General features: G+C 43.3%; 1 protein-coding gene across 1 annotated transcript; it reads right to left on the reverse strand.

The window, feature by feature from the left end:
* Positions 1-2,151: 2,151 nt before the first annotated feature.
* Positions 2,152-6,362, reverse strand: LOC112246177 (cytotoxic T-lymphocyte protein 4). The gene is made up of 4 exons (XM_024414465.2): positions 5,783-6,362; positions 5,163-5,525; positions 4,443-4,579; positions 2,152-2,372 (listed from the first exon to the last, which is right to left on the reverse strand). The coding sequence occupies exons 1-4, from the start codon at positions 5,838-5,840 to the stop codon at positions 2,286-2,288; spliced, it is 645 nt and encodes a 214-aa protein (XP_024270233.1). The 5' UTR covers positions 5,841-6,362; the 3' UTR covers positions 2,152-2,285.
* Between the last annotated feature and the right edge of the window lie 16,053 nt (positions 6,363-22,415).

Genomic DNA, 22,415 nt, shown 5'->3' on the forward strand with positions numbered 1-22,415 from the left:
TGGGACCAGGCTATAGGAGGAGACTACAGATCTGGGACCAGGCTATAGAAGGAGACTACAGATCTGGGACCAGGCTATAGGAGGAGACTACAGATCTGGGACCAGGCTATAGGAGGAGACTACAGATCTGGGACCAGGCTATAGGAGGAGACTACAGATCTGGGACCAGGCTATAGGAGGAGACTACAGATCTGGGACCAGGCTATAGGAGGAGACTACAGATCTGGGACCAGGCTATAGGAGGAGACAACAGATCTGGGACCAGGCTATAGGAGGAGACTACAGATCTGGGACCAGGCTATAGGGAGACTACAGATCTGGGACCAGGCTATAGGAGGAGACTACAGATCTGGGACCAGGCTATAGGAGGAGACAACCGATCTGGGACCAGGCTATAGGAGGAGACTACAGATCTGGGACCAGGCTACACAAAGTAAATGTCTCAGTAGAATAGTAGAATAAAATTTTAGCATCAGTATAATACAGGAAGGCACAATTTATAGTCCAATATTTACACGTGTTCTGGGGAAGGGTGGGATGGGGGGCAACTGTATAAACTGAGCAGTATAATAAGGGTAATTTATTTAACCCTTAAATGAACGAGAGGGTTGTCAATAGTTAACCCAGCCACAATAGTCATAAACCCCGGGGCGACAGGTAGCCTAGTGGGCCCGTAACTGAAAAGTTGTGAGATCAAATCCCCGAGCTGACAAGGTAAAAATCTGGCATTCTGCAACAAGGCAGTTCCCCTGTAGGCACTGTTCCCCCGGTAGGCCGTCATTGTAAATAAGAAATTGTTCTTAACTGACTTACCTAGTTAAATGATAAGTATGTATCTTCTTAAAATGTAAATGTAAACCTTACCTTAACCACACTGCTACCCTTATGATGAACCCTAACCTCATAGATCGAGTTATTCCAACACCAATCCTCTCTGATTTTAGATTTTTAAAATTTTTCCTTTATTTAACTAGGCAAATCAGTTAATAAGAACAAATTCTTATTTTCAATGATGGCCTACCGGGGAACATTGGGTTAACTGGGGCAGGACAACATATTTTTACCTTGTCAGCTCGGGGATTCGATCTTGCAACCTTTCGGTTACTAGTCCTTACGGTTACTAGGCTACCTGCCGCCCCATGATAATACAGAGACCCTATCTCTAGAGATCACAATAATATAAACATTTATTTAACATTATAAGAAATCCTATTGACTAAGACAGAAAGGAATCATGAAAAGTTTTCAAACCATTGATCACATTCGAAATCTCATTCAAAATCACGTTCTAAATCTCATTCGAAATCACATTCGAAATCACATTTGAAATCTAAATCTCATTCCAAATCTCTAACCTGTTGGACACTTACAGCTGGTATCCAAGGTCCAATGCAGATGTTTTTATCCAATTATTTCTGGGTAACAATTGAGTACCTTACTATGATTTGTTTCTATTGTCTAAACTGTCAAAAAGAAACAAATATAGCTTCTTAGCTAAGAACAATTTCTCAAGCAAGAATTTTGCTAGGACTGTCTGGGAGTGGCCTGAGTAGGGAGGGGGATAATAAAAAACTGGCTGGTATTGTCAGAGAGGTTTGACTTGGTTTATTAACTATAGTTAAAAAATATGTAAACGCAACAAATTTCATCGTTAAATATAGGTGAAATATATGTTTTTTATTATCAATGATTTACTGAGTTACAGTTCATATAAGGAAATCAGTCAATTTAAATTAATTCATTAGGCCCTAATCTATGGATTTCACATGACTGGGCAGTGGCACAGCAATGGGTGGGCCTGGGAAGACATAGGCCCACCCACTGGGGAGCCAGGCCCGCCAATCAGAAAGTCTTGGACTGGCATAGTTAAATGTGGTCTGCGGTTGTGAGGCCGGTTGGACGTACTGCCAAATTCTTTAGAACGATGTTGGAGGCGGCTTATGGTAGAGAAATTAACATTACATTCTCTGGCAACAGCTCTGGTGGACAATCCTACACTCATCCGTCAAAACTTGAGACTTCTGTGGCATTGTGTTGTGTGACAAAACAGCACATTTTAGTGTCCTTTTATTGTTCCCAGCACAAGGTGCACCTGTGTAATTATCATGTTGTATGTATTTATATGTGTATGTGTGTATTTATGTGTATGTATGTATGTATGTATGTATGTATGTATGTATGTATGTATGTATGTATGTATGTATGTACAGTATGTATGTTTGTATATATTTGCAAAAAAAATATATGGGGGGTTGGAGGTGATGCAGACAATTGATGAAAATTCTTCATTGGAAGTTTCCGTAACCAAATCTTCCATCATTCTGTGAAATCATCTGTGTTATTCCTCCAAACCTTCTTTTCCTCTGTAGACCCTAGACGGTGAATAGGTGAAAATGTATTATTATATCTATTACAGGATTTGATTTGATTTGAAAAAAGGTTTTCTCAAGTATTTTTTAACAATGTTGTCGATTTTTCAAAACGGAGTCTGCAAGACACAGAACTCTGTTGCAAAACACTAAATGCTTTTTCAAAATGTAGTTGTCTTCTCGAAACACAAATACATTCATTAAAACTATACTACACCGCCAACATTCATCAAAGGAACACAACTGTCTGCTAAAAGATTAACGCAAACATACTTCTTAATGGGCACACACTGGTTAAATCAACATTGCTTCCATGTCATTTCAATTAAATTACCGTTGAACCAACATGAAATAGACATATTCACACCCCTGAGTCAATACTTTGTAGAAGAACCAGCCATTACAGCTGGAGGTTGTTCTGGGTAAAGTCTCTAAGAGCTTTCCACACCTGGATCATTGCTAAACAACCATTTTAATGTCTTGCCATAGATTTTCAAGTAGATTTAAGCAAAACTGTAACTCAGTCACTCAGGAACATTCACTGTCTTCTTGGTAAGAAACTACAGTGTAGATTTGGCCTTGTGTTTTTAGGTTATTGTCCTGCTGAATGTATTCATCAAGGCAGACTTCTGGGTTTTCCTCTGTGCTGAGCTCCATTCTGTTTCTTTTTTATCCTGAAAACCTCCCCGGTCCTTAACGATTACAAGCATACCCATAACGGAAAACCTCCCCAGTCCTTAACGATTACAAGCATACCCATAACGGAAAACCTCCCGTCCTTAACGATTACAAGCATACCCATAACGGAAAACCTCCCCAGTCCTTAACGATTACAAGCATACCCATAACGGAAAACCTCCCCAGTCCTTAACGATTACAAGCATACCCATAACGGAAAAGCATACCCATAACCCTCCCCAGTCCTTAACGATTACAAGCATACCCATAACGGAAAACCTCCCCAGTCCTTAACGATTACAAGCATACCCATAACGGAAAACCTCCCCGGTCCTTAACGATTACAAGCATACCCATAACGGAAAACCTCCCGGTCCTTAACGATTACAAGCATACCCATAACGGAAAACCTCCCCGGTCCTTAACGTCCATACCCATAACGGAAAACCTCCCCGGTCCTTAACGATTACAAGCATACCCATAACGGAAAACCTCCCCAGTCCTTAACGATTACAAGCATACCCATAACGAAAACCTCCCCGGTCCTTAACGATTACAAGCATACCCATAACGGAAAACCTCCCCAGTCCTTAACGATCAAGCATACCCATAACGGAAAACCTCCCCAGTCCTTAACGATTACAAGCATACCCATAACGGAAAACCTCCCCGGTCCTTAACGATTACAAGCATACCCATAACGGAAAACCTCCCCGGTCCTTAACGATTACAAGCATACCCATAACGGAAAACCTCCCCGGTCCTTAACGATTACAAGCATACCCATAACGGAAAACCTCCCCGGTCCTTAACGATTACAAGCATACCCATAACGGAAAACCTCCCTGGTCTCTGTGGTTAAATCTATGTTTGAAATTCACTGCTCGACTGAGGGACCTTACAGATAGTTGTATGTGTGGGGCACAGAGATGTTAAACACTATTATTGCACACAGAGTGAGTCCACTTATTATGTGACTTGTTAAGCACATTTTTACTCCTGAACTTATTTAGTCTTGCCATAACAAACAGGGGTTGAATACTTATACTTATACATTTCAGCTTAAAAATGTTACGTAAAAATGTCTAAAAACACAATTCCACTTCGACATTATGGGGTATTGTGGGTAGGCCAGTGACACAACGTCTACACTTAATCCATTTTAAATTCAGGCTGTGACAACAGAAATTAGGAAAAAAATCAAAGGGTGTGAATAGTTTCTGAAGGCTCTGTGGTGGAGAAAACTATAAAAGAACATATCAACAAGTAGTGTCTCTCAACCAAAATAACTTTTGGTATTTAGGTTCATGTTGGTCATGAATTTGAACAAAACAGACGTGTACAGTATCAAGGGAGTGATCCGTGTTAAAGCAGAGGTTGTTTGTAATGGTTTACCTGGTAAAGGAGAAAGGTGACAACAGAGATGACCATCAGTATGTTGGCTGCGACCAGTCCTGCTAGAGCTAGTCGGACTGACGTTTCTCCCATGTCACTTGTTCTCTGGGCCTCTGGCAACGAGCAGCCTGGTTCCTCTACAGAAGGTCACACATATAGACTCAGTTTCATTGACTGTAGCTCTTTCCTAACAGTCAATGACCAAAAGCGCCCTCTTTGGCCTCATGGGTGGAACGTTATTCATATTTATCATAATTAATCATGTTTGGGGGGTTTTTTCTGCCGAAAATCTGGTGTTTCTACGTCAAACGGTTTTGTTATATTTCAGTCTTCTGTGATGTATGTGAAGTGTAATATTGGGATGCAAACTCCAAATGTAACACATTTCAACTATATATCTGACATGGTACAGGTGTCTTCTTTTTGTTAAGCCTATAACCATGTGTGTGAGGTGTATACGCTTGTTTCCAAGTAGATTTGTTTCAGACAACCACGAAACACTCTGTGTTATCCTGTAGTATAAGGTTATTAAGGAATTCAGAGATTTAAACAAATCTGTTTCTTTCACTGAACCCTAACATAAAATATACACCTGTAACTAGAATTTTTCCCCAAATCTCCCATCAACTTCATAGTCCACCTTACAGCTTCATACACAGTCACACAGTTTTATACGCCTAAGAATGTATTATCTCAGTATACATTAGTATACAGATTTACCTGGTATGAAGAGAAGAGTACCATTTCCAAACCTCCTGAGGTATGGCGGAGGGTACATGACCTCTATGCCACAGTAGTACAGGTCAGTGTCGTTACCCCGGAGACCAGAAATAGTCAGGTTCACCCTGCCTGGCCCTAACTGGCCCCGACAACGCACCTCCCCCACTCCCTCCACCTGGAAGGATGTCTGGTTGTGGGTGAAGGAGGAGGTGCACACCTCCTGCTTCCCCTCCCTGTACACCCCCCGGTACAGTGTGACCCTTAGCTCCTCCGGTTCATGTCTCCCTGTGTGGTGGTAGGAGCAGAACAGCTCCACCTCACCACGAAAACCGACCACACGGTACGGCTGGGTGACCCTCAGCGCTGGGGAGAGAGGCGGGAGAGAGGTGGACAGAGAGAGGTAGAGAGCAGCAGAAAGAGGGAGAGAGAGAGAGGGGGGAAAGGTCTGATTCACTCACTGCTGTTGCTGAGCTTGTATCTTATACAGCTCCACATTATCCAGAAACAGGGGTCCACCTCATAACACCTGAGGTCCCAACAACACAATACAACTAACAACTAACTCTGCATTGACTAAATCTAGTCCTTAAAGAAATGTATCATATTTGAAAAGAACTCACCATTCCACACTGGGAGGTAAAGACCGAGACAGAGAAATGTCAACAGGCTGAGACTCATGATGACGAGAAGAAATGTTCCTCCAAAAATAATCTTGTCAGTGTTTTATATAACCAAGTGTTTCGGAAAGAGTTTGAGATGGTGCTCTGATACATATGCCATAGAAAGCCCATATGTACCTCAGTACCAGTAATCCCAAAACCACCCAGTCGAGTAGCCTATACAGTTCACTATTCTGCTGAAATAGGTTCCAATAACAACGGAAAATATGCAAAGTGAATATAAAGAGAGAGAGAAAAAAAACGCCCTAAGTACAACAATGAAACGATTAGTCATAATGAAAATGCTGATTAGTGAGATTTTACCCTTTTTGACGTCATCAGTGTTGATTGGAACATATTTGGTGCTGCAGTGATAATACTCAAAAACCAACGATGGACGATCGGGGTTACACCTCTATTGTGGTAGATATTTAATTTAACGAGACAAGTCATTTAATTACAAATTCTTATTTATAATGACGGCCTACCAAAAGGCCTCCTGTGGGGACGGGGGGGACGGGGGGGGTCTGGGATTGAAAATACAAATATAGGACAAAACACATTTCAGGACAAGAGAGACAACACAACACTACATAAAGAGAGACCTACTAAGACACCACAACACTACATAAAGAGAGACCTAAGACACCACTACATAAAGAGAGACCTAAGACAACACAACACTACATAAAGAGAGACCTAAGACAACACTACATAAAGAGAGACCTAAGACACCACAACACTACATAAAGAGAGACCTAAGACAACACAACACTACATAAAGAGAGACCTAAGACAACACTACATAAAGAGAGACCTAAGACAACACAACACTACATAAAGAGAGACCTAAGACAACACTACATAAAGAGAGACCTAAGACAACACAACACTACATAAAGAGAGACCTAAGACAACACAACACTACATAAAGAGAGACCTAAGACAACACAACACTACATAAAGAGAGACCTAAGACAACACACACTACATAAAGAGAGACCTAAGACAACACAACACTACATAAAGAGAGACCTAAGACAACACTACATAAAGAGAGACCTAAGACAACACAACACTACATAAAGAGAGACCTAAGACAACACAACACTACATAAAGAGAGACCTAAGACAACACAACACTACATAAAGAGAGACCTAAGACAACACAACACTACATAAAGAGAGACCTAAGACAACACCACACTACATAAAGAGAGACCTAAGACAACACAACACTACATAAAGAGAGACCTAAGACAACACAACACTACATAAAGACAACACAACACTAGATAAAGAGAGACCTAAGACACCACAACACTACATAAAGACACCACAACACTACATAAAGAGAGACCTAAGACAACACTACATAAAGAGAGACCTAAGACAACACTACATAAAGAGAGACCTAAGACAACACAACACTACATAAAGAGAGACCCACAACACTACATAAAGAGAGACCTAAGACAACACTACATAAAGAGAGACACCACAACACTACATAAAGAGAGACCTAAGACAACACTATATAAAGAGAGACCTAAGACAGCACAACACTACATAAAGAGAGACACCACAACACTACATAAAGAGAGACCTAAGACAACACTACATAAAGAGAGACCTAAGACAACACAACACTACATAAAGAGAGACCTAAGACAACACTACATAAAGAGAGACCTAAGACAACACTACATAAAGAGAGACCTAAGACAACACAACACTACATAAAGAGAGACCTAAGACAACACAACACTACATAAAGAGAGACACCACAACACTACATAAAGAGAGACCTAAGACAACACAACACTACATAAAGAGAGACCTAAGACAACACTACATAAAGAGAGACCTAAGACAACACAACACTACATAAAGAGAGACCTAAGACAACACAACACTACATAAAGAGAGACCTACCACAACACTACATAAAGAGAGACCTAAGACAACACTACATAAAAGAGACCTAAGACACCACAACACTACATAAAGAGAGACCTAAGACACCACAACACTACATAAAGACAACACAACACTACATAAAGAGAGACCTAAGACACCACAACACAAAGACAACACAGCACTACATAAAGAGAGACCTAAGACACCACAATACTACATAAAGACACCACAACACTACATAAAGAGAGACCTAAGACAACACTACATAAAGAGAGACCTAAGACAACACAACACTACATAAAGAGAGACCTAAGACAACACAACACTACATAAAGAACACCACAACACTTTAAAGAGAGATTACCACAACACTATTTAAAGAGAGACATCCATCAACACTACATAAAGAGAGACACCACAACACTACATAAAGAGAGTGTGACAACACTACATAAAGAGAGACACCACAACACTACATAAAGAGAGACCTAAGACAACACTCATAAAGAGAGACCTAAGACAACACAACACTACATAAAGAGAGACCTAAGACAACACTACACTACATAAAGAGAGACCTAAGACAACACAACACTACATAAAGAGAGACCTAAGACAACACAACACTACATAAAGAGAGACCTAAGGCGACAACACAGCACAGTAGCAACACCACAAGACAACACAGCACGGTAGCAACACATGACAACACAGCACGGTAGCAACACCACATGACAACAACATGGCAGCAATACAACATGGTAGCAGTACAAAAACATGGAACAAACATTATTGGGCCCAGACAACAGCACAAAGGGCAAGAAGGTTAGAGACAACAATACATCACGCAAAGCAGCCTGTCAACTGTCAGAAAAAGGGGTTTGTCTGAAATGGGACCCTATTCCCTTATGGGCCCTGGATAAAAGTAGTGCCCTATTTATGGAACAGAGTGCCATTTTTAATGAGGGATTATCCACATATTTACCATCCATCACTCAATATTTATGTGTGCTTACAGTATTTGAGGTTGTGTGAAACTGCTCAGTGATACGCAGTAGACATGATCTTTGATTTCCTAGAATAGGTGTGAAAATGTCTCGGTGGGGTCCCAAATGGCACCCTATTCCCTATATTATAGTGCACTACTTTAGACCAGAGCCCATATGCACCCTGGTCAACAGTAGTGCACTACATAGGGAATAGGGTGCCATTTGAGCGTGAGCCCTGGCATGTCAGGAAGAACGTGTGGTGAGGGCCTAACGTGAGGGTATGAAGTGAAACTCACATGAACTTTCTCCTTCCTTTACTTTTGAAACACAAACAGCTTTGTACAAAGCATTAAACAATAGGGAGGGAGTCATTGTTATGGAACAACACAGAGATTATACAGTGTCGGTTAACAACCTACAAACATCCTGATTGGTAAAACTTTACTTAAAGCCTGTAAGAATAATGTATTCTGAAGGCGTTCCAATGCAGTATGAAGCCGTTCCAATGCAGTATGAAACAGTTCTAATGCAGTATGAAGCCATTCTAATGCAGTATGAAGCAGTTCTAATGCAGTATGAAACAGTTCTAATGCAGTATGAAACAGTTCTAATGCAGTATGAAGCCATTCTAATGCAGTATGAAACAGTTCTAATGCAGTATGAAACAGTTCTAATGCAGTATGAAGCAGTTCTAATGCAGTATGAAACAGTTCTAATGCAGTATGAAACAGTTCTAATGCAGTATGAAACAGTTCTAATGCAGTATGAAGCCGTTCTAATGCAGTATGAAGCCGTTCCAATGCAGTATGAAGCCTGTCCAATGCATCGTGAAGCCGGTCCAATGCAGTATGAAGCCTGTCCAATGCATCGTGAGTTCCAATGCAGTATGAAGCCGTTCCAATGCAGTATGAAGCCGGTCCAATGCATCGGTCCAATGCAGTATGAAGCCGTTCCAATGCAGTATGAAGCCTGTCCAATGCATCGTGAAGCCGGTCCAATGCATCGTGAAGCCGGTCCAATGCATCGTGAAGCCGGTCCAATGCATCGTGAAGCCGGTCCAATGCATCGTGAAGCCATTCAAGCCGTTGAATGCGTCAGTAGATTGATTGAAGAGCCAATCGGCTAAGTCCCAGATGGCACCCTATTCCCTACATAGTGCACAAAAGTAGTGCACGCACAGCCTTAGGAAGGTCAGCATCAGAACCTTCCGGTGACTGGATACTGGACTCTCTGAGGACCTCTCTTCTGTCCTAGCTTTATGTTCAGGTATGTACTCTGAGCAGACACTTCCTTCTTCAGCTTCCTCTGAGGAAAAAAGATATCAACCCATTAGTAATAGAATAATACAGGGTCATCTGTACGTACTATACATACATTACCATCAGAATACAGGGTCATCTATACATACATCACTGTCAGAATACAGTGTCATCTATACATACATTACCATCAGAATACAGGGTCATCTATACATACATTATCATCAGAATACAGGGTCATCTATACATACATTACCATCAGAATACAGGGTCATCTATACATACTATACATACATTACCGTCAGAATACAGGGTCATCTATACATACATTACCATCAGAATACAGGGTCAAATCAAAATCAAATCAAATTTTATTTGTCACATACACATGGTTAGCAGATGTTAATGCGAGTGTAGCGAAATGCTTGTGCTTCTAGTTCCGACAATGCAGTAACAACGAACAAGTAATCTAACTAACAATTCCAAAAAACTACTGTCTTATACACAGTGTAAGGGGATAAAGAATATGTACATAAGGATATATGAATGAGTGATGGTACAGAGCAGCATAGGCAAGATACAGTAGATGGTATCGAGTACAGTATATACATATGAGATGAGTATGTAAACCAAGTGGCATAGTTAAAGTGGCTAGTGATACATGTATTACATAAGGATGCAGTCGATGATATAGAGTACAGTATATACGTATGCATATGAGATGAATAATGTAGGGTAAGTAACATTATATAAGGTAGCATTGTTTAAAGTGGCTAGTGATATATTTACATCATTTCCCATCAATTCCCATTATTAAAGTGGCTGGAGTTGAGTCAGTGTCATTGACAGTGTGTTGGCAGCAGCCACTCAATGTTAGTGGTGGCTGTTTAACAGTCTGATGGCCTTGAGATAGAAGCTGTTTTTCAGTCTCTCGGTCCCAGCTTTGATGCACCTGTACTGACCTCGCCTTCTGGATGACAGCGGGGTGAACAGGCAGTGGCTCGGGTGGTTGATGTCCTTGATGATCTTTATGGCCTTCCTGTAGCATCGGGTGGTGTAGGTGTCCTGGAGGGCAGGTAGTTTGCCCCCGGTGATGCGTTGTGCAGACCTCACTACCCTCTGGAGAACCTTACGGTTGAGGGCTGTGCAGTTGCCATACCAGGCGGTGATACAGCCCGCCAGGATGCTCTCGATTGTGCATCTGTAGAAGTTTGTGAGTGCTTTTGGTGACAAGCCGAATTTCTTCAGCCTCCTGAGGTTGAAGAGGCGCTGCTGCGCCTTCTTCACGATGCTGTCTGTGTGAGTGGACCAATTCAGTTTGTCTGTGATGTGTATGCCGAGGAACTTAAAACTTGCTACCCTCTCCACTACTGTTCCATCGATGTGGATGGGGGTGTTCCCTCTGCTGTTTCCTGAAGTCCACAATCATCTCCTTAGTTTTGTTGACGTTGAGTGTGAGGTTATTTTCCTGACACCACACTCCGAGGGCCCTCACCTCCTCCCTGTAGGCCGTCTCGTCGTTGTTGGTAATCAAGCCTACCACTGTTGTGTCGTCCGCAAACTTGATGATTGAGTTGGAGGCGTGCATGGCCACGCAGTCGTGGGTGAACAGGGAGTACAGGAGAGGGCTCAGAACGCACCCTTGTGGGGCCCCAGTGTTGAGGATCAGCGGGGAGGAGATGTTGTTGCCTACCCTCACCACCTGGGGGCGGCCCGTCAGGAAGTCCAGTACCCAGTTGCACAGGGCGGGGTCGAGACCCAGGGTCTCGAGCTTGATGACGAGCTTGGAGGGTACTATGGTGTTGAATGCCGAGCTGTAGTCGATGAACAGCATTCTCACATAGGTATTCCTCTTGTCAAATCAAATCAAATCAAATCAAATCCCCCGGTGATGTCCAGATGGGTTAGGGCAGTGTGCAGTGTGGTTGAGATTGCATCGTCTGTGGACCTATTTGGGCGGTAAGCAAATTGGAGTGGGTCTAGGGTGTCAGGTAGGGTGGAGGTGATATGGTCCTTGACTAGTCTCTCAAAGCACTTCATGATGACGGATGTGAGTGCTACGGGGCGGTAGTCGTTTAGCTCAGTTACCTTAGCTTTCTTGGGAACAGGAACAATGGTGGCCCTCTTGAAGCATGTGGGAACAGCATACTGGTATAGGGATTGATTGAATATGTCCGTAAACACACCGGCCAGCTGGTCTGCGCATGCTCTGAGGGCGCGGCTGGGGATGCCGTCTGGGCCTGCAGCCTTGCGAGGGTTAACACGTTTAAATGTCTTACTCACCTCGGCTGCAGTGAAGGAGAGACCGCATGTTTTCATTGCAGGCCGTGTCAGTGGCACTGTATTGTCCTCAAAGCGGGCAAAAAGTTATTTAGTCTGCCTGGGAGCAAGACATCCTGGTCCGTGACTGGGCTGGATTTCTTCCTGTAGTCCGTGATTGACTGTAGACCCTGCCACATGCCTCTTGTGTCTGAGCCGTTGAATTGAGATTCTACTTTGTCTCTGTACTGGCGCTTAGCTTGTTTGATAGCCTTGCGGAGGGAATAGCTGCACTGTTTGTATTCAGTCATGTTACCAGACACCTTGCCCTGATTAAAAGCAGTGGTTCGCGCTTTCAGTTTCACACGAATGCTGCCATCAATCCACGGTTTCTGGTTAGGGAATGTTTTAATCGTTGCTATGGGAACGACATCTTCAACGCACGTTCTAATGAACTCGCACACCGAATCAGCGTATTCGTCAATATTGTTATCTGACGCAATACGAAACATCTCCCAGTCCACGTGATGGAAGCAGTCTTGGAGTGTGGAGTCAGCTTGGTCGGACCAGCGTTGGACAGACCTCAGCGTGGGAGCCTCTTGTTTTAGTTTCTGTCTGTAGGCAGGGATCAACAAAATGGAGTCGTGGTCAGCTTTTCCGAAAGGAGGGCGGGGCAGGGCCTTATATGCGTCGCGGAAGTTAGAGTAACAATGATCCAGGGTCTTTCCACCCCTGGTTGCGCAATCGATATGCTGATCAAATTTAGGGAGTCTTGTTTTCAGATTAGCCTTGTTAAAATCCCCAGCTACAATGAATGCAGCCTCCGGATAAATCGTTTCCAGTTTGCAGAGAGTTAAATAAAGTTCATTCAGAGCCATCGATGTGTCTGCTTGGGGGGGATATATACGGCTGTGATTATAATCGAAGAGAATTCTCTTGGTAGATAATGCGGTCTACATTTGATTGTGAGGAATTCTAAATCATCTATACTTACATTACCATCAGAATACAAGGTCATCTATACATACATTACCATCGGACTACAGGGTCATCTATACATACTATACATACATTACCGTCAGAATACAGGGTCATCTATACATACATTACCGTCAGAATACAGGGTCATCTATACATACATTCCCATCAGAATACAGGGTCATCTATACATACATTACCGTCAGAATACAGGGTCATCTATAGATACATTACCATAAGAGTACCGTGTCATCTATACATACTATACATACATTACCATCAGAATACAGGGTCATCTATACATACGATACATACATTACCATCAGAATACAGGGTCATCTATACTTACATTACCGTCAGAATACAAGGTCATCTATACATACGATACATACATTACCATCAGAATACAGGGTCATCTATACATACATTACCATCAGAATACAGGGTCATCTATACAAACTATACATACATTACCGTCAGAATACAGGGTCATCTATACATACATTACCGTCAGAATTCAGTGTCATCTATACACACATTACCATCAGAATACAGTGTCATCTATACATACATTATCATCAGAATACAGAATACAGGGTCATCTAAACATACATTACCGTCAGAATACAGGGTCATCTATGCATACATTACCATCAGAATACAGGGTCATCTATATCAGTCTGTCTGACACATTGCTGTCAGTCTGTCTGACATGTTGTTGTCAGTCTGTCTGAAACGTTGCTGTCAGTCTGTCTGACATGTTGTTATCAGTCTGTCTGACATGTCATGCTATCACATTGTCAGAATACAAGGTCATGCTGTCAGTCTGTCATGACCATGTTGTTATCATCTGTCATGACATGTTGTTATCAGTCTGTCTGACATGTTGCTGTCAATCTGTCTGACATACGTTGCTGTACAGTCTGTCTGACATGTTGTTATCAGTCTGTCTGACACGTTGCTGTCAGTCTGTCTGTCTGACATGTTGCTGTCAGCCTGTCTGACATGTTGTTATCAGTCTGTCTGACATGTTGCTGTCAGTCTGTCTGACATGTTGTTATCAGTCTGTCTGACATGTTGCTATCAGTCTGTCTGACATGTTGAGGTCAGTCTGTCGGACATGTTGTTATCAGTCTGTCTGACACGTTGCTGTCAGTCTGTCTGACATGTTGTTGTCAGTCTGTCTGACATGTTGTTGTCAGTCCGTCTCTCTGACACGTTGTTGTCAGTCTGTCTGACATGTTGTTGTCAGTCTGTCTGACATGTTGCTGTCAGTCTGTCTGTCTGACATGTTGCTGTCAGTCTGTCTGACATGTTGCTGTCAGTCAGTCTGTCTGACATGTTGTTGTCAGTCTGTCTGTCTGACATGTTGTTGTCAGTCCGTCTGTCTGACACGTTGTTGTCAGTCTGTCTGACACGTTGCTGTCAGTCTGTCTGACATGTTGCTGTCAGTCTGTCTGACATGTTGCTGTCAGTCTGTCTGTCATGTTGCTGTCAGTCTGTCTGTCATGTTGCTGTCTGTCTGTCTGACACGTTGCTGTCAGTCTGTCTGTCTGACACGTTGTTGTCAGTCTGTCTGTCTGAAATGTTGTTGTCAGTCTGTCTGACATGTTGTTGTCAGTCTGTCTGCCTGACACGTTGTTGTCAGTCTGTCTGTCTGACACGTTGTTGTCAGTCTGTCCGTCAGACATGTTGTTGTCAGTCTGTCTGACACGTTGCTGTCAGTCTGTCTGACATGTTGTTATCAGTCTGTCTGACATGTTGCTGTCAGTCTGTCTGACACGTTGCTGTCAGTCTGTCTGACATGTTGTTATTAGTCTGTCTGACATGTTGTTATCAGTCTGTCTGACATGTTGTTGTCAGTCTGTCTGACATGTTGCTGTCAGTCTGTCTGACATGTTGTTATCAGTCTGTCTGACATGTTGTTGTCAGTCTGTCTGACATGTTGTTATCAGTCTGTCTGACATGTTGTTGTCAGTCTGTCTGACATGTTGTTGTCAGTCCGTCTGTCTGACACGTTGTTGTCAGTCTGTCTGACATGTTGTTGTCAGTCTGTCTGACATGTTGCTGTCAGTCTGTCTGTCTGACATGTTGTTGTCAGTCCGTCTGTCTGACACGTTGTTGTCAGTCTGTCTGACACGTTGCTGTCAGTCTGTCTGACATGTTGCTGTCAGTCTGTCTGACATGTTGTTGTCAGTCCGTCTGTCTGACATGTTGTTGTCAGTCCATCTGTCTGACACGTTGCAGTCAGTCTGTCTGACATATTGTTGTCAGTCTGTCTGACATGTTGCTGTCAGTCTGTCTGACACGTTGCTGTCAGTCTATCTGACACGTTGCTGTCAGTCTGTCTGTCTGACACATTGCTGTCAGTCTGTCTGTCTGACACGTTGTTGTCAGTCTGTCTGTCTGACATGTTGTTGTCAGTCTGTCTGTCTGACATGTTGTTGTCAGTCTGTCTGACATGTTGTTGTCAGTCTGTCTGTCTGACATGTTGCTGTTAGTCTGTCTGACATGTTGTTGTCAGTCTGTCTGACATGTTGCTGTCAGTCTGTCTGACACGTTGCTGTCAGTCTGTCTGACACGTTGCTGTCAGTCTGTCTGACATGTTGTTGTCAGTCTGTCTGACACGTTGCTGTCAGTCTGTCTGTCTGACATGTTGTTGTCAGTCTGTCTGACATGTTGTTGTCAGTCTGTCTGACACATTGCTGTCAGTCTGTCTGACACGTTGCTGTCAGTCTGTCTGACACGTTGCTGTCAGTCTGTCTGACACGTTGCTGTCAGTCTGTCTGACACGTTGCTGTCAGTCTGTCTGTCTGACATGTTGTTGTCAGTCTGTCTGACATGTTGTCAGTCTGTCTAACACATTGCTGTCAGTCTGTCTGACATGTTGTCAGTCTGTCTAACACGTTGCTGTCAGTCTGTCTGACATGTTGTCAGTATGTCTGACACGTTGCTGTCAGTCTGTCTGACACGTTGCTGTCAGTCTGTCTAACACGTTGCTGTCAGTCTGTCTAAGACGTTGCTGTCAGTCTGTCTAACACGTTGCTGTCAGTCTGTCTAACACGTTGCTGTCAGTCTGTCTAACACGTTGCTGTCAGTCTGTCTGACATGTTGTCAGTCTGTCTAACACGTTGCTGTCAGTCTGTCTGACATGTTGTCAGTATGTCTGACACGTTGCTGTCAGTCTGTCTGACACGTTGTTGTCAGTCTGTCTAACACGTTGCTGTCAGTCTGTCTGACATGTTGTCAGTATGTCTGACACGTTGCTGTCAGTCTGTCTGACACGTTGCTGTCAGTCTGTCTGCGTCCCAAATGACTGATTTTTTGTGACCTATCCAGACAATACATTTTAAATTGTTTCGAGGATTACACTGACTGTTTTCTATCGCAGTTCCATAAAGTGCATGATGCAGTAAAGTGGCCTACCATAGGCTGCAATTTGGAACGCAGGCTCTGTCAATGTGCTGGATCTACCTACCCAGATGAGGACGACGATGATGGTGAGGATGGTGCTGTAGAGGAGTAGCACCCCACATCCGACCAGCAGCAGAAGGAGGGGATTAGGATCCTCCACACAACTCTGTTTGGCCAGTGGATCATGGGGTTTCAGACACTGCTTCTCTGTGAACCAATCAGAACACACAAGAAGCCCGTAATAACAAATAAGATCTGGGACCAGGCAAGGAATGTATAGTTCTGTTATAGATCTGGAACCAGGCTAGGATAGTATGGTTCTGTTATAGATCTGGGACCAGGCTAGGATGGTGTGGGGGCTGTGCTTTGGCAAAGTGGGTGGGGTTATATCCTTCCTGTTTGGCTGTTATAGATCTGGGACCAGGCTAGATGTATGGCCATGGTTACAGATCTGGGACCAGCCTCCAGTATTTATGGTTCAGTGTTTATGATCTGGGACCAGGCTAGGGTCAGTTCTGTTATATCTGGGACTTCTCTGTTGTATTTCTGTTGATCTGGGACCAGGCTAGAAGTATGGTTCTGTTATAGATTTCTCCTTCTAGAATTTATGGTTCTGTTAAAGGACCTGAGCCCTAGGACCTGAGCTCCAGGACTACCTGATGATGACTGTTATGTCCCCAGTCCACCTGGCCATGCTGCTGTTCCAGTTTCTGTTGACCTGAGATCTGGGACCAGGCCCCAGGACTACCTGACATGATGACTCCTTGCTGTCCCCAGATCTGGGACCAGGCTATGATTGTATGCTTCTGTTATAGATCTGGGACCTGACTGTGCTGGGCAGTTTCAACTGTTCTGCCTTATTAGATTGGGACCATGCTGGTCATTTATGAACATTTGAACATCTTGGACCATGTTCTGTTATAGATCTCCACCACAGCCAGAAGAGGACTGGCCACCCCACATAGATCTGGTTCCTCTCTATGGTTTCTTTATAAATTTTGGCCTTTCTGGGATAGTTTTTCTAGTTACCTAGATTCTACACCTGCTTGTTTGGGGTTTTAGGCTGGGTTTCTGTACAGCACTTTGAGATATCAGCTGATGTACGAAGGGCTATATAAATAAATTTGATTTGATTTGATTTAGTATTGTTCTGTTATAGATCATGGACTAGCTAGGATAGTATGGTTCTGTTATAGATCATGGACCAGGCTAGGATAGTATGGTTCTTTTATAGATTATGGACCAGGCTAGGATAGTATGGCTCTGTTTCGATTTCGGACCAGGCTAGGATAGTATGGTTCTGTTATAGATCTGGGACCAGGCTAGGATAGTATGGTTCTGCTATAGATCTGGGTCCAGGCTAGGATAGTACGGTTCTGTTATAGATCTGGGACCAGGCTAGGATAGTATGGTTCTGTTATAGATCTGGGACCAGGCTAGGATAGAATGGTTCTGTTATTGATCTGGGACACAGGCTAGGATAGTATGGTTCTGTTATAGATCATGGGACCAGGCTAGGATAGTATGGTTCTGTATGATTCTGTATTGATCTGGGACCAGGCTAGGATAGTATGGTTCTGTTATAGATCTGGGACCAGGCTAGGATAGTATGGTTCTGTTATAGATCTGGGACCAGGCTAGGATAGGATGGTTCTGTTATAGATCTGGGACCAGGCTAGGATTATATGGTTCTGTTATAGATCTGGGACCAGGCTAGGATAGTATGGTTCTGTTATAGATCTGGGACCAGGCTAGGATAGTACGGTTCTGTTATAGATCTGGGACCAGGCTAGGATAGAATAGTTCTGTTATAGATCTGGGACCAGGCTAGGATATTATGGTTTTGTTATTGATCTGTGCACAGGCTAGGATAGTATGGTTCTGTTATAGATCTGGGACCAGGCTAGGATAGTATGGTTCTGTTATAGATCTGGGACCAGGCTAGGATAGTATGGTTCTGTTATAGATCTGGGACCAGGCTAGGATAGTATGGTTCTGTTATAGATCTGGGACCAGGCTAGGATAGTATGGTTCCATTATAGATCTGGGATCAGGCTAGGATTGTAAGGTTCTGTTATAGATCTGGGACCAGGCTAGGATAGTATGGTATGGTTACAGATCTGGGACCAGGCTAGGATAGTATGGTTCTGTTATAGATCTGGGACCAGGCTAGGATTGTATGGTTCTGTTATAGATCTGGGACCAGGCTAGGATTGTATGGTTCTGTTATAGATCTGGGACCAGGCTAGGAGAATATGGTTCTGTTATAGATCTGGGACCAGGCTAGGATTGTATGGTTCTGTTATAGATCTGGGACCAGGCTAGGATAGTATGGTTCTGTTATAGATCTGGGACCAGGCTAGGATTGTATGGTTCTGTTATAGATCTGGGACCAGGCTAGGATTGTATGGTTCTGTTATAGATCTGGGACCAGGCTAGGATTGTATGGTTCTGTTATAGATCTGGGACCAGGCTAGGAATAGTATGGTTCTGTTAAAGATCTGGGACCAGGCTAGGATAGAATGGTTCTGTTATAGATCTGGGACCAGGCTAGGATAGTATGGTTCTGTTATAGATCTGGGACCAGGCTAGGATTATATGGTTCTGTTATAGATCTGGGACCAGGCAGGAATAGTATGGTTCTGTTATAGATCTGGGACCAGGCTAGGAGAGTATGGTTCTGTTATAGATCTGGGATCAGGCTAGGATTGTAAGGTTCTGTTATAGATCTGGGACCAGGCTAGGATTGTATGGTTCTGTTATAGATCTGGGACCAGGCTAGGATAGTATGGTTCTGTCATAGATCTGGGACCAGGCTAGAATTGTATGGTTCTGTTAAAGATCTGGAACCAGGCTAGGATAGAATGGTTCTGTTAAAGATCTGGGACCAGGCTAGGATAGGATGGTTCTGTTATAGGTATGGGACCAGGCTAGGATTATATGGTTCTGTTATTGATCTGGGACCAGAATGGGATAGTATGGTTCTGTTATAGATCTGGGACCAGGCTAGGAATGTATGGTTCTGTTATAGATCTGGGACCAGGCTAGGATAGTATGGTTCTGTTATAGATCTGGGACCAGGCTAGGATAGTATGGTTCTGTTATAGATCTGGGACCAGGCTAGGATAGTATGGTTCTGTTAAAGATATGGGACCAGGCTAGGATAGTATCGTTCTGTTATAGATCTGGGACCAGGCTAGGATAGGGTTCTGTTATAGATCTGGGACCAGGCTAGTTAGTATGGTTCTGTTATAGATCTGGGACCAGGCTAGGATAGTATGGTTCTGTTATAGATCTGGGACCAGGCTAGGATAGTATGGTTCTGTTATAGATCTGGGACCAGGCTAGGAATGTATGGTTCTGTTATAGATCTGGGACCAGGCTAGGATAGTATGGCTCTGTTTCGATTTCGGACCAGGCTAGGATAGTATGGTTCTGTTATAGATCTGGGACCAGGCTAGGATAGTATGGTTCTGCTATAGATCTGGGTCCAGGCTAGGATAGTATGGTTCTGTTATAGATCTGGGACCAGGCTAGGATAGTATGGTTCTGTTATAGATCTGGGACCAGGCTAGGATAGTATGGTTCTGTTATAGATCTGGGACCAGGCTAGGATAGTATGGTTCTGTTATAGATCTGGGATCAGGCTAGGATTGTATGGTTCTGTTATAGATCTGGGACCAGGCTAGGATAGTATGGTTACGTTATAGATCTGGGACCAGGCTAGGATTTTATGGTTCTGTTATAGATCTGGGACCAGGCTAGGATAGTATGGTTACGTTATAGATCTGGGACCAGGCTAGGATATTATGGTTCTGTTATAGATATGGGACCAGGCTAGGAAAGTATCGTTCTGTTATAGATCTAGGACCAGGCTAAGAGAATATGGTTCTGTTATAGATCTGGGACCAGGCAGGAATAGTATTATTCTTTTATAGATCTGGGACCAGGCTAGGATAGAATGGTTCTGTTATAGATCTGGGACCAGGCTAGTATAGTATGGTTCTGTCATAGATCTGGGACCAGGCTAGGATAGTATGGTTCTGTTATAGATCTGGGACCAGGCTAGGATTGTATGGTTCTGTTATAGATCTGGGACCAGGCTAGGATCGTATGGTTCTGTTAAAGATCTGGGACCGGGCTAGGATAGAATGGTTCTGTTAAAGATCTGGGACCAGGCTAGTATAGTATGGTTCTGTTAAAGATCTGGGACCAGGCTAGGATAGTATGGTTCCATTATAGATCTGGGATCAGGCTAGGATTGTAAGGTTCTGTTATAGATCTGGGACCAGGCTAGAATAGTATGGTTCTGTTATAGATCTGGGACCAGGCTGAATAGTATGGTTCTATTAGTGATGTTATAGATCTGGAACCAGGCTAGGATAGTATGGTTCTGTTATAGATCTGGGACCAGGCTAGGATAGTATGGTTCTGTTATAGATCTGGGACCAGGCTAGGATAGTATGGTTCTGTTATAGATCTGGGACCAGGCTAGGATTATGGTTCTGTTATAGATCTGGGACCAGGCTAGGATAGTATGGTTCTGTTATAGATCTGGGACCAGGCTAAGCATTGTATGGTTCTGTTTTAGATCTGGGACCAGGCTAGGATAGTAATGTTCTGTTATAGATCTGGGACCAGGCTAGGATTAGTATGGTTCTGTTTAGATCTGGGACCAGGCAAGGATAGTATGGTTCTGTTATAGATCTGGGACCAGGCTAGAATAGTATGGTTCTGTTATAGATCTGGGACCAGGCTAGGATAGTATGGTTCTGTTACAGATCATGGACCAGGCTAGGATAGTATGGTTCTGTTATAGATCTCGGGACCAGGCTAGGATAGTATGGTTCTGTTATAGATCTTGGACCAGGCTAGGATAGTGGGTTCTGTTGTAGATCTGGGACCAGGCTAGGATTGTATTTTTCTGTTATAGATCTGGGACCAGGCTAGGATAGTATGGTTCTGTTATAGATCTGGGACCAGGCTAGGATGGTATGGTTCTGTTATAGATCTGGGACCAGGCTAGGATAGTATGGTTCTGTTATAGATCTGGGACCAGGCTAGGACAGTTTGTTTCTTTTATAGATGATGGACCAGGCTAGGATAGTAAGGTTCTGTTTTAGATCTGGGACCAGAATGGGATAGTATGGTTCTGTTATAGATATGGGACCAGGCTTGGATAGTATCGTTCTGTTATAGATTATGGACCAGGCTAGGATAGTATGGTTCTGTTATAGATCATGGACCAGGCTAGGATAGGATGGTTCTGTTAAAGATCTGGGACCAGGATAGGATTGTATGGTTCTGTTATAGATCTGGGACCAGGCTAGGAATAGTATGGTTCTGTTATAGATCTGGGACCAGGCTAGGATAGTGTGGTTCTGTTATAGATCTGGGACCAGGCTAGAATAGTATGGTTCTGTTAAAGATCTGGGACCAGGCTAGGATAGAATGGTTCTGTTAAAGATCTGGGACCAGGCTAGGATAGGATGGTTCTGTTATAGATCTGGGACCAGGCTAGGATAGTGTGGTTCTGTTAAAGATCTGGGACCGGGCTAGGATAGAATGGTTCTGTTAAAGATCTGGGACCAGGCTAGTATAGTATGGTTCTGTCATAGATCTGGGACCAGGCTAGAATTGTATGGTTCTGTTAAAGATCTGGGACCAGGCTAGGATTGTAAGGTTCTGTTATAGATCTGGGACCAGGCTAGGATAGTATGGTATGGTTACAGATCTGGGACCAGGCTAGGATAGTATGGTTCTGTTATAGATCTG

This window comes from Oncorhynchus tshawytscha, linkage group LG03, assembly GCF_018296145.1.
Source record: "Oncorhynchus tshawytscha isolate Ot180627B linkage group LG03, Otsh_v2.0, whole genome shotgun sequence".
Lineage (NCBI taxonomy): Eukaryota > Metazoa > Chordata > Actinopteri > Salmoniformes > Salmonidae > Oncorhynchus > Oncorhynchus tshawytscha.